Source organism: Chiloscyllium punctatum, chromosome 29 (assembly GCF_047496795.1).
Source record: "Chiloscyllium punctatum isolate Juve2018m chromosome 29, sChiPun1.3, whole genome shotgun sequence".
Lineage (NCBI taxonomy): Eukaryota > Metazoa > Chordata > Chondrichthyes > Orectolobiformes > Hemiscylliidae > Chiloscyllium > Chiloscyllium punctatum.
This window is the reverse complement of record NC_092767.1, coordinates 76,420,642-76,434,672: the sequence shown is the minus strand read 5'-3', so window position 1 is coordinate 76,434,672 and position 14,031 is coordinate 76,420,642. Positions and strand designations below refer to the sequence as shown.

The 14,031-nt window shown below is 42.2% G+C and overlaps 1 protein-coding gene across 1 annotated transcript in view; it reads left to right on the top strand.

Annotated features, from left to right (window-relative positions):
• The window catches only part of LOC140454688 (uncharacterized), a 64,911-nt gene that overhangs the window by 33,171 nt on the left and 17,709 nt on the right, over window positions 1–14,031 (top strand). The window contains exons 12-14 of the mRNA XM_072549615.1: window positions 3,572–3,835; window positions 6,695–6,857; window positions 13,381–13,530. Of these exons, the coding sequence (XP_072405716.1) occupies window positions 3,572–3,835; window positions 6,695–6,857; window positions 13,381–13,530 (577 nt within the window). The remainder of the gene's footprint in view (window positions 1–3,571; window positions 3,836–6,694; window positions 6,858–13,380; window positions 13,531–14,031) is intronic.

The following is a 14,031-nucleotide window of genomic DNA, read 5'->3' as shown; positions in this document are numbered from 1 at the left end:
AGCCGCATTTTCGGAATAAACATGTGAATCCCCAGAGCTGCAATTGACCCTCTGTCATACTTGCAAGAAGAATGTGGTATGGAGGAGATTATGAGTTAAAGGGCTCTGAATGAAAGGCAACTGAATGTGGTAAAGCAGTTAGAGGCGATGGGAATCTATCAAGTTTTATATAATGTGCATATCTGAAATCCATATGAGGTCTTCATCTTGAACCCAGCTTTTGTGGTGTCGTCCTTGTTCCACGTAACGTTTTGGTGATTGGCGATGTGATGTGTTGGTTCCCTAGTTCTGGAGAAAGGTCAGGGAATTGGTGGTGCCTGAGCTGCTGAATGTTGCAGTTCCTTTACCATTTTAAATGGGCCAATTCTAATGACACCACATGCATGTGTACTATGCACCAATTCAAAATTTGTGGATATGTGCTTGTTAGGAACAGCACACACACATCTAAGTGAAGGTTTATTGCCAATATGAAAAATGGTGGGGATCAATTAGTTACATTAATTAACAGCATCAGACAAGGAGGCATGAGTCCAGACAAAGGACACCTGAGTCTTGGCCTGTTTTTATACGTGATGTGAACTGTAATGGCAGAGTGAAGGACTGTGGACTAAATGGTGGAGAAAGGGCTGATGAGGGATTGGAGAGGCTGTGATGGGGACATGGGAGTGTGATAGGAAGGGAAAGAAAACAGTGGTCCCATCATCATCCCCTCACCTTTTCACTGACCACCCATCTGCTTCCCCCCCATCATTTCCCTTGCCCTTCTTTTTCATCCATCCTCCCTCTTCATGCCTGTAATAACTCAGTAAACTCAACGGAAAGGAACATTACGGAATCATAGAATCCCTCCAGTGCAGAAAGGGCCATTCAGCCCATCAAGTCTGCACTGAGCCTCTGAAGACCATCTCATCCTGACCCATCTCCCCTACCCTGTACCCATTATGCCTCATTTACCATGCATAATCCATGTTGCCTGCATATCCCTGGACACCTCAGATCAAGTTAGCATGACCAATCCATCTAACTGACATGTTTAGACTGTAATAGAACTGCATGCAAACACGAGGAGAATGTACAAACTCCACACAGATAGTGGCCCAAGCTTGAATCAAACCTGGGTCCTTGGCATTGTAAGACAGCAGTGCTAACCACAGAGCCATGGTGCAGCATCACCAAAATATTTAAAAATTTTTTTATTGTTGAACTCCAAAATAGAGCCACTACTTGTGGCATACATAGGCTAGTTCCAATCCAACACAGACAGTTCGGCAGATCCAACACCTGAGTCTACTTTATGTATTTTCTAATCAACCTGATCTGAGAGATGTAACATACTTGAACTTGGACTTCCTGGTTCAGAGGTAGGGTCACTGCTACACTGCCATAAGACCCCTCTGGGTTTACTTGTTTTTCATATTCATAGTACATACATTCAGGAGGTGGTTCAGGTTGTGGGGTGCAGGCTCCCAAGAGAGGTTCAGGACTTTGGGGCCAATGTGAAATTTCGTCTGAGCAGGGGTACATGCAGACAAGATTCCATCACATACCTGAGCATCCTTCAACTGGTGCACAATGTCAGGTCCAAGCACTGCTGCGTCTGCTTTATTTTGGGCTCAGGTGATGAGTTCCAACTGGGCAGGCCATTGCCTGTTACTAAGGGAACTCATAGTCAGGAAGACCCAAAAGGAGATAAATTAATGATTCCCCCTGGGCTTTGTAGGGGCTATCACATCCCCTCATCCTCCTCTCCCTCAATCCCTCCCTTACCCCTGCTGAATTCCATTTCAATTGTGCACTTCTTTCTTGCACATCTGTAGTTCATTTGTGTAAGGTGTCATTGGAATTCTACATCAGGGTGTGGTGCCTGACTATACATACATGTATTTGATACTGGCAAAATCATTGCATATGCAAGCTTCTGGGTTAGTGTCCATGCCCTGTTGCAAATGGTGCCAGGTTTTTAAATGTGAGCCTTGGCAGATGGGCGAGAAGTAGTATTACCCAGTGTAAGCCACACAACACAGGTAGGTGCAATGAATTGACAGACATGGATTGCAATGAGGCATATGATGGAGATGCCTGGAAGCCAATCTGGTATGTGGCATTCATGAGCACTAGCAAACTTGTAATATTAACTCACTCTCACTGGGGCACAAAACACTGAGTAGACAGTGGAGCACTTGTCCAGTCATGCTATAGTGGTCACCAGAGGGACTGTTTGCTGCAGCCAGCTTTATCCAGGCTATCTTACTGACTCTGGGCAGATCCCTATTCCATCTCTTGGACAGAAGGTCACCTCTAATTTACAAACTCCTCAAAGCAGCACCTTTAGGAAGCATTGCTGAACCATGACACTGCCATTTGCAGGCTCTCTAATATGTCATGCAGAGGATGGGGATGATAGGCAAAAGGAAGGTGTTCCTGGATTGCAGAGAGTTAAGTAGTGTTAAGTGAAGAGGTAGATGTAGGGGTATGGATGTGTTGCGCTTCGGTGGGTCGGTGTGGACTTGTTGGGCTGAAGGGCCTGTTTCCACATTGTGGGCGGCACGGTGGCACAGTGGTTAGCACTGCTGCCTCACAGCGCCTGAGACCCGGGTTCAATTCCCGCCTCAGGCGACTGACTGTGTGGAGTTTGCACGTTCTCCCCGTGTCTGCGTGGGTTTCCTCCGGGTGCTCCGGTTTCCTCCCACAGTCCAAAGATGTGCAGGCCAGGTGAATTGGCCATGCTAAATTGCCCATAGTGTTAGGTAAGGGGTAAATGTAGATGTAGGGGTATGGGTGGGTTACGCTTCGGCGGGGCGGTGTGGACTTGTTGGGTCGAAGGGCCTGTTTCCACACTGTAAGTAATCTAATCTAATCTAAATCATCTAATCTAAGTGTTATTCCGGTCTGGCTTTTAAATACAGTGTGGATATTCCAGGCTGGGTCTGCCTGCTCAGACTGAAATTTGTCATTTTACCTGCACATGTAAATGCAAAAAACATTAAAAGAATGTAATCTCTAAAGAAAACCCAACCTGCCTTCGAGTAGAGGCCCCTCCCAATTTTGGGGCTTGTCTCCACACCTAGCTTTAAAAAATCTTTATACTTATGCATTTCAATCTTGCACGCATTTGCAAACTTTCAATTGTTTGGTGCAGTCACCCCTCCATTACAGGCAGGGTTGTTGGATTTATTGAGAGCTTTAGTAATAAAAGCACCATCGTACAATCAGCGTTATTTTTGGGTGGTCACTTTTTTTTTCCAGGGTGTGCCAACTTTTCCGAGACGACGCATGCTCATATTGGCTGTAAGGGGGAAAAAAAAGCATTGACAGACTGTAGGGTGGCACAGTTATTGGCTGAATTCTGAACTGTACAAAAAAAACGAAAGCGACGAGTGTCATGGAACGAACAGCTTTCTGTCTTAACCGAGTTTTATTTTAGTCCTCTTCATTTTGATTGGAGTGAAGGAAGGTTTGCAGTGCTGATGGGTTCTTAATTCTTGAAACTCCTGGCGTTGCTGATTGTGATATTAATCGCACTATGATTTAATTAAGTGAAACTTTACGTTTTAGTCTTCTCTGACAGATAGCTCTCCAAATATCGGAACCAGAACACAGTTTTTATTTGCTCCTCCAGGAACTCATTTTCACTTCTTACGCGATCACCATGGATTCCAGCATTCCAGTTACAACCTTGCTTTTAACTTTGGCAAGTGTCCTGCTGGCTTTGTGGTTTCTCAAAAGGAAACGGCCCCAGTACGGCAGACTTCCTCCAGCTCCTCCTGCACTCCCGATTGTCGGCAACTTGTTCCAAATGGATATAAAAGCTCCTCACAAATCTCTCATCAAGGTAAGGAGAATTTGTGTTCCATTAAATAATTCAAATGATTCTTCCGTCTTGACTCTTACTAAGGTAGAAATCCATAATGGCGATCTCACCCCAGCGGACCTCAATCAAGGAACCCCAGTCAGACTGCTCATTCCTGATGAAGAGTTATACTGGAAACTTCGACTTTCCTGCAGCGCCACACTTTTGACAAGTAAAACTCTATGCATAGCGAGCAATAGTGACCTGTTAAGAGTGTGGCACAGCCAAACCCAACATTGTCTTTAATGGATAAAAGAATACTATTTACATCGCACCTTTCATGGTCTCAATATTTAACTATAGTCTATTTCTTAGTCAGGGTTGCTGAAGAGTGTTCAGGAATGACTGGTTGATTGGATTCACCAGCACTCCCAGGGAAGTACAGTATTGTGCTGAAAATGATGACTTAATTTTTCCATAATGTGGAGGTGCTGGTTTGGACTGGGGTGGACATAGTTAAAAATCTCACAATGGGTGGCATGGTGGCTCAGTGGTTAGCACTGATGCCTCACAGCACCAGGGTCCCAGGTTTGATTTCAGCCTTGGGCGACTGTCTGTGTAGAGTTTGCACATTCTCCCTGTGTCTGTATAGGTTTCCTCCAGGTGTTCTGGTTTCCTCCCACAGTCACAAAGATGTGCAGGTCAGGTAAATTGGCCGTGCTAAATTGCCCATAGTATTAGGTGCATTAGTCAGAGGGAAATGGGTCTGAGTGGGTTACTGTCCAAAGGGCCTGTACCACACTGTAGAGAATCTAATCTATAGTCCAACAGGTTTATTTGGTATTGTGTGATTTATAATTTTTCCATAGTATAAAGAACATGGACAATAGAACATAGTACAGTACAGCACAGGAAATGGCCCTTCAGCCCATGACATGCCCAACATGATGTCAAATCAAACTAATCCCTTCTGCCTGTCTTTGGTCCATATCCCTCCATTCCCAGCATATTCATGTGCTTATCTAAAAGCCCCTTAAATGTCCCTATAGTATCGGTCTCCACCAAAACCCCCAACAGTGAATTCCAGACACCTACCACTTTCTGTGTAAAAGAAACACTTGCCCCTCATGTCTCCTTTGAACTTTTCCCCCCTCAGCTTAAATGCATGCCCCCTAATATTAGACATTTCAACTCAAGGTTGACAGAATCTTTTTTCCCCAATTTATGCATCTCATAATTTTATAGACTTCTATCAAGTTTCCCTAAATAGTGAGAAAGTTTGAAGAATATGGAGGGAATGAAAAAAATAAGATTTTCGATATAGAGAAAAACAATCCAATGTTTCCCATTACATTTCAAAAGCAAGAAGTAAATCTCGCAAGTGGTCACCAAGAGACGTGACCATCTATCACTAGTATCCTTATACACAAACAAAGAAGGACACCACACCCACTGATACAACACCTCCATCCTAGGACAAGCTAAACAGAGACATGCATGGGAATTCCTAGAGGCCTGGCATTCAAAGCAGAGCTCCATCAATAAACACATCAATTTGGATCCCACTTACCAACTTCTGAGAAAAGGAATTGGAAATGATATCACCCACCTTGACAGAGGATGGCACATAAATAGAAAGCAAGACAGAACACAGTACTTCAATAGAGGCTCACTGATGATGTTACTTACCATTGTGAGGAAATGTCTGAGAATAAACCTACCAGCTCACTGAGCAAACTTACAACCTGAACCACAACCTGAGCTACAAATCTTCTCAAATATTTGTGAGTTGTTTTAAGCAGGTGTACAGTGGATATTCCAGGTGTACAGTGATGTAGCTGGTCAAACCACTTAGTTTTAAATAAAACAGAATGTATTTACAAGATTACCAAATGAAACACAAATAAAAGAGAACAGAATACTGAATAACTTATCATATCTGAAAACTCAACAGATCATCCCAACTTAATGATGCTGTTCCCAATACTTGCAACAATCCCCTTAAACACCCCTTGGCACAAAAGGTAAAATCAAACACAGGCTCTTCTAGAAGAAATGGCAGAGAGAGAGAGGATCAGCGTGGACCTGCTTCTTTGGGTACAGCTTTAAAACTGCCTGACTGCTTTTAGTGAATAGCCAGACTGCCAAAAACCAAATCAAACCAGAGAAGCTGAGCTGGGAGAACTGGCCACTCCCCTTTCATTTTACAAATTTTTTTTTAAACTTAAAAGCCTTTTGCCTGAGGCAGTATCTGTTAGCTATAATCAAATTGGCCTTAAAATCCATCGAAAGCCAGACCTTTTGGAATTGCTGCTTTTATGAACTCCCTGGGAATAAATAGCCAAGGACAACATAACCTTGTTAAAGGATCAGCATCATCACATACCTCAACAGGCAATGTCAAAAATTAGAACTGGATACATCAAATGACATATTCCATTCTTTAATATTAACATTCCTGATTCTAATGAGCCAAAAAAAGAAATATAAACTCTGTACTCTGCTAAATGCCTGAATTTCTAAGTAAATTGATCCGTGCAAATTAGAACTGGACGAATCAAAGATGCCTGAGCTGTGATGCCCTGAGTTTGTGTGGGACTCTACATAACCAGTCTCTGAGACACAGGTGAGGAAAAAAGGACAATACAGGATTTTTGCTGCTGGATTGTTAATCAGCTTATCTGGCTGGCAATGCATGTGTTTGGACATTGGACAACACCAAGATGAGATTTAACCATGTGTCTCCCCACAGTTTAAAAGGCCAGCTGTTTTCTGAACAACAGATTTGTAGGTCTCTCGCTCATTCAATATGTTGGATAATACAGTTGGGTTATTAGATATTGTGGTGCTGTCCATGGTTCAGCATCTTTTTAACAGTTGTTATTTATTGTGTCTCTACAGCTGAGCAAGCAATATGGTCCAGTATTCACTCTCTGGTTTGGTGGCACTCCTGTAGTGGTGTTGTGTGGCTTTGAGACTCTGAAAGAAGGTTTGATTGAGAGAGGGTATGATTTCAGCGGCAGGTATCTTTTACCGATCCTCAAAAAAATTTCAGATGGCTACGGTGAGAAACCTGTTTACTCTCTGTTCAATTTACTGTTTCTGTTTATATCCCCACAAGGTTTCGGCATTTACTTAAATAACATACAACACAGATGGCCATTACTCCATTGAGCTTGTATATTAGGTCATTTGATTTATTTATTATCACATGTATTTTGTTACAAAATACAATGAAAAGTGATGTAGAGAGTTGTCACTCTCCAGCACATCTTAAAACATAGAAAAATAAACCAAAACATAGAACATAAAAGACAGAAGAATAGAGAAATAAAGTTGAACTTTACAGTCCTTCTTGTTAAATACTCAGCCATGGGCTTGGAGTAGCCAGCCAAGAGTCCCCTTGCTGACCTGTTGGAACCAGAGTTGTCACTCTCTGGGGCCACCTTACCTTAACCAACACTTACTGCCACCAGGAGTCCTCACTGCACCTCACCAACACAGCCATCACCAGTGCTGCACCGGCCCAAACTGGATTCCGCTGCTAAGAGTCCACTCTGGGCATACTTCACCAATGCAGCCACCATTGATGCTGCCAAGTCTTGTATTGGGCTCGACCTCGCCTCTGCCGCTTCCTTCATGAGTTTGTGCTGGATGCAGATGCTGTGAGGAACCCAAATATGCAGCAGCCATGGGGACTTACCAAATGCCTTTCTTTTGACTTTTCCCTCATTTCTCGGTGATAATGCTAAATTTATGGTGCTTTGTTGTTAATTTTAAAAAGTGAAAATAAAAACCGGGATGTTCAGTTGTTTACTTTCATTCTTGTGGTACATGCTTTTACAAAGCAACTTTTCTATTCTCATGTTATATCAAATATTTTAATAACCACTGAACTGTGTGCTTATGGAACTATATTTACTACCATTATGCAGAATAATGTGGCAGCCAATAAGTAATAAGTTCAATGATAAGTTAAGAACTGTTTTTGGTGATGTTGGTTAAGAGATAAATATTGGTTAAACCACGAGAAAACATTTAGGATTTTTCATAAAATCCTGGGTTTAACATGGCACCTAAGGGACATTACTTCCTCATTATTGCATTAAAAAGTGTCAGTTGACTGTCTACTCAAATCCTGTAGTGGAAGTTGAACCCACAATTTAACTTCCTGTTTTTTTCAAAACCACATACATTGAATGAAACTTGATTTAATATCTTTGTCTTAAAGATATTGCCAAAATCCCTCAGTATTTCACTGGGGAGGGAAGGATTTGTCCTGGGAGTCCTCAACATTGACTCCAGAACTCAAGAATCTTATTCATCAGGTTATCATGGGCAAGAAAACTTCCTGTTTATTACCATTTAGTGCACCCTGCTGCAACGCTGTCCCCTGAGTTGGTGAATCAGTATTCCTTTATGTTAAGCATCAAGTAGAAGCACTGTTGGTGGTAAAGCTACACAATGCACTTTGGTGGGGAATGGATTTTGATGTCCCCCAAGAGTAGTTGCACCACTACTGACTGAAGTGAGGCCTAAAGGAAATAACTGTTAGACTGGGTCTGCAGCAAATAGCGAGGGAACTAACAAGAGGGTTTAGAAGGAATGATCTTGGCTTAGTCCTTGTGGAGATGAAGTCCCATCTACACATTGAGGATATGGTCCATTGAATTTTGTGGCATATGGCCATACCAAATGAGAGAAATTTCGAACAGCACCTCAAAACTGGGCACCCATAAGTCACTGTGGGTAATCAACGTCAATAGAATTCTTTCTTGATTATGTGTTTTATTGAGATATGTCTCTTGATTAAACTTAAAAATATAAGCCATAAGCATTAAGTTAGCCTGTAGCAGCGTTTTATAGAGGAATAAGACAGTGCTAATTTCTGGGTCTGTAGATTGAAAGAAGCAAAACTAGCTTTTAGTAGAGTGATACGCTCTCCTTGTCAGATATGGAGTTTAGGGAGACTTTACTTGTTACTGAGGATTATATCTGCAATGAATGCCGTTGCTTGCGAATCCTATCAGATCGATTGGATTGATTGGAGTGACAGTTAGAGGAAATGAGGAATTTACAAGAGCACGAACAGCCAAGTTTTTGGTTTCGAGACTGGCTCAAATGCAGTGAGGAGTACATCGGGTTCCAAGAGTTCAATTGTGTTAGAGGACTCTCTCGTCCGAGGTACAGACAGACATTTCTGTTGTCAGCAGTGAAAAATCAGAATGGTGTATTGCCTCCCTGGTGCCAGGATCAAGGGTGTCTCAGAGAGGGTGCAGAATGTTCTCAAGGAGGAGAGGGCCCAGCAGGAGGTCATTGTACACATTAGAACCAATGACATAGGAAGGGAAAAGGATGAGGTTCAGAAGGGACATTATAGGAGTTAGGCATGAATTTAGGCAGGTCCTCGAGAGTAGTAATATCTGGAATACTCCTTGTGCTGCAAGCTAGTGAGGATAGGAATAGGAGGATAGATCAGATGAATGCATAACTGAGGAACTATGGGAGAAGGATTCACTTTTTTGGATCATTGGAATCTCTTCTTGGGTAGAAGTGACCTGTACAAGGACAGATTGCACCTGAATTGGAAGGCGTCTAATACACTGCAGAGAGATTTGCTACAGCTGCTTGGGAGGATTTAAACTAGTTAAGTAACGGGAGGACCCACGGAGATAGTGAGGAAAGAGATCAATCTGAGACTGATACGTTTGACAAAAGTCAAACAGTCAAGGCAGGCAGGGACAAAGCAGAGAACAAGGTAGGACTGATAAATTAAACTACATTTATTTCATTGCAAGAAGCCTAACAGGGAAGGCAGATGAACCCAGGGCATGGTTCAGAACATGGGACTGGGATATCATAGCAATTACAGAAATGTGGCTCAGGGATGGACAGGACTGGCAGCTTAGTGGTCCAGGATACAAATGCTACAGGAAGGATAGAAAGGGAGTAGGTCAAGGGAGGCAAGAGGGGAGGGGGAGTGGAATTTTTGATAAGGGATAGTATTACAGTGAGGATTTTCCTGAAAATACATCCAGGGAAGTTATTTGGGTTGAAATGAGAAAGGGATGATCACCTTATTGTAATTATATTATCGATCTCTAATAGTCAGTGGAAAATTGAAAAGCAAATTTGTAAGGAGATCTCCATTATCTGTAAGAATAATAGAGTGGTTATTGTAGAAGATTTTAACTTTCCAAACATAGACTGCAGCTGCCATAATGTTAAGGATTTAGATGGAGAGGAATTTAAGTGTGTACAATAAAATTTTCTGATTCAGTATGTGGATGTACCTACTAGAGAAGGTGCAAAACTTGATCTACTGTTGGGAAATAAGGCAGGGCAGGTGACTGAGGTGTCAGTGGGGGAGCATTTTGGGGCCAGTGACCATCATTCTATTAATTTTAAAATAGTGATGGAAAAGGAATGACCTAAATGTTGAAGTTCTAAATTGGAGAAAGGCTAATTTTGATTGTATTAGGCAAGAATTTCCAAAAGCTGATTAGGGGCAGATGTTCACAGGTAAAGGGACGGCTAGAAAATGGGAAGCCTGCAGAAATAAGATAACAAGAGTCCAGAGACAGCATATTCCTGTCAGGGTGAAAGAAAAGGCTGGTAGGTGTAGTGAATGTTGGATGACTAAAGAAATTGATGGTTTGGTTATGAAAAAGAAGGAAGCTTATGCCAGATGTAGACAAGATAGATCGAGTGAATCCTTAGGGAATAAAGGCAATAAGAGTATATTTAAGAGGGAAATCAGGAGGGCAAAAAGGGGACCTGAGATAGCTTTGGCAAATAGAATTAAGGAGACTCCAAAGGGTTTTTACAAATACATTAAGGGCAAAGGGGTAACTAGGGAGAGAATAGGGCCCTTCAAAGATCAGCAAGGTGGCCTTTGTGTGGAGCCACAGGAGTTGGGGGAGATACTAAGCGAGTATTTTGCATCAGTGTTTACTGTGGAAAAGGACATGGAAGATGTAGAATGCAGGGAAATAGATGGTAACATCTTGAAAAATGTCACATTACAGAGGATGAAGTGCTGAATGTCTTAAAATGCACAAAAGTGGATAAATCCCCAGGACCTGATCTGGTGTACCCTCAAACTCTGTGGGAAGTTAGGGAAGTGATTACTAGGCCCTTGCTGAGATATTTGAATCATGGATAGTCACAGGTGAGGTGTCAGAATACTGGAGGTCGGCTAATGTGGCGCCACTATTTAAGAAAGGTGGTAAGGACAAGTTGGAGAACGATAGACCTGTGAGCCTGACCTCGGTGGTGGGCAAGTTGTTGGAGGGAATCCTGAGGGACAGGATGTACATGTATTTGGAAAGGCAAGGACTGATTAGGGATAGTTAACATGGCTTTGTGCATGGGAAATCATGTGTCACAAACTTGTTGAGTTTTTTGAAGAAGTTACAAAGATGATTGATGAGGACAGAGTGGTGGATGTGATCTATGTGGACTTTAGTAAGGCGTTCGTCAAGGTTCCCCACGACAGACTGGTTAGCAAGGTTAGATCTCATGGAATACAGAAAGAACTAGCCATTTAGATACAGAACTGGCTCAAAGGTAGAAGTTAGAGGGTGGTGGTAGAGGTTTCTTTTCAAGATTTGGAGGCGTGTGACCAGTGGAGTGCCACAAGGATCGGTGCTGGGTCCACTACTTTTCGTCACTTATATACATGATTTGGATGTGACCATAATAGGTATCGTTATTAAGTTTGCAGATGACTCCAAAATTGGAGGTGTGGTGGAGAGCGAAGAAGGTTATCTCAGATTAAAATGGGTTCTTGATCAGATGGGCCAATGGGCTGAGAAGTGGCGCTTTATTTGGATAATTGCAAAGTGCTCCATTTTAGGAAAGCAAATCTTAGCAGGACTTATACACATAATGGTAAGGTTCTTGGGAATGTTGCTGAACAAAAATACCTTGGAGTGCAGCTTCATAGCTCCTTGAAAGTGGAGTTGCAGGTAGATAGGATAGTGAAGAATGTGTTTGGTATGCTTTCCTTTATTGATCAGAGTATTGAGTACAGGAGTTGGGAGGTAATGTTGCGGCTGTACAGGACATTGGTTAGGCCACGTTTGGAATACTGTGTGTAATTCTGGTCTCCTTCCTATTGGAATAATGTTGTGAAACTTGAAAGGGTTCAGAAAAGATTTACAAGGATGTTGCCAGAGTTGGAGGATTTGAGCTACAGGGAGAGGCTGAACAGGCTGGGGCTGTTTTCCCTGGAGCATCGGAGGCTGAGGCGCAACCTTATAGAGGTTTATAAAATCATGAAGGGCATGGATAGGATAAATAGACAAAGTCTTTTCCATGGGGTGGGGTGAGTCTAGAACTAGATGGCATAGGTTTAGGGTGAGAGGGGAAAGATATAAAAGAGATCAAAGGGGCAACGTTTTCACGCAGAGGGTGATACGTGTATGGAATTAGCTGCCAGAGGAAGTGTTGGAGGCTAGTACAATTGCAACATTTAAAAGGCATCTGGATGGATATCTGAATAGGAAGGGTTTGGAGAGATATGGGCCGGGTGGTGACAGGTGGGATTAGATTGGGTTGGGATATCTGGTCAGCTTGGATGAGTTGGACCGAAGGGTCTGTTTCCATACTTTACATCTCTACAACTCTAACCATAATTAGTAACTTCATGACTTGGCATATTTCCTGCTCTATTATTATTACCAAACTGCATGACCAACCATGGTTCAATGAAGAATGGAGAAAGGCATGCCAGGAGCAGAACAAGGTATCAACTTGCATCTACACAGCAATGTGAAAAATTGTCCAGCTATGGCCTGTCCATAAAACATAGGAAAGCGCTAACTCTACCAAATACCTGTATCGGTCTACTTCAGGCCATCAGAAAAGTAATAGAAGGCACATCAACTGTGCATTCAAGTGACATTGCTCAACAATAATCTGCTCTTTGCTGGTCAGTTTGGGTTCCACCACAGCCACTCAGCTCCTAACGTTATTACAACCTTGGTTCAAGCATGAACAAAAGATCTGAATTCCAGAGGTAAGATGTGAGATACTTATTTTGACAACAACGCAATATTTGAATTAAGTATGAAATCACTGGGCACTATCAAAGGAGTTGAGTCAATGGGAATTAGAGAGAATCACTCCATTCATTGGAGCAATATCTAGCAGAAAGGTAGATGGATGTGGTTATTGAAGGCCAATCATCTTAGGACATCACTGCAGTAGTTCCTCAGTTTTCAGCTGCATCATCAATGACCATTCTTCCATCAGAAAGTGGGGATGTTGGCTAATTATGAACAATGTACAGCAGTATCTTTACTGCAGCTATGAAATGGGGCTGGATCAGCTTGGGTGTTTTCTTTGGAGCATGGAAAGCCAAAAGGGAATCTGATTGAAGTATATAAGGTTATGAGGGGCAAGAAAAGGGTAGATGAAAAAAAAAGCTTTTCCCTTTATTTGAAGGGTCAATAACAAGGGACCCTAATTGTAAAGTGAAAGTCAAGAGGCTTAGATGGGATTTTAGGAGAATTTTTTTTCACCTATTGAACTGAAAATTTTGTCTCAGGTAATTTTCACTCATATTAATATCTTTCATGTAGGGATTGCCTTCAGTAATGGTGAGAGATGGAAACAACTTCGGAGATTTTCTCTCAGCACCTTGAAGAATTTTGGAATGGGAAAAAGAAGTATTGAAGAGCGGATTCAAGAAGAAGCACAGTGCCTGGTTACAGCTATCAGGAACAAACAAGGTTTCTGACAAAAGTAAAATAATATTCAGAAACAAATTTGTCTTAGAGTTATATAGCATGGAAACAGATCTTTTGGTCCAACCAGTCCACACCGGCCATGTTCCCAAATTAAACTAGTCCCACCTGCCTGCACTTGGCCCCTATCCCTCCAAACCTTTCCTATTGATGAACTTATTGAAATGTCTTTAAAACTGGATGTAGGTTTGCTCGCTGAGCTGGAAGGTTCGTTTTCAGATGTTTTGTCATGATACTAGATAACATCATCAGTGAGCTTCCAGTTGAAGCACTGGTGGTATGGCCTGCTTTTTATTTATGTGTTTAGGTTTCCTTGGGTTGGTGATGTCATTTCCTGTTCTTATTCTCTGGGGGTGGTAAATGGGATCCAAGTCAATATGTTTGTCGATAGAGTTCCGTTTGAAATGCTATGCTTCTAGGAATTATCGTGCATGTCTTTGTTTGGCTTGTCCTGGGATGGATGTGTTGTCCCAGTCAAAGTGGTGT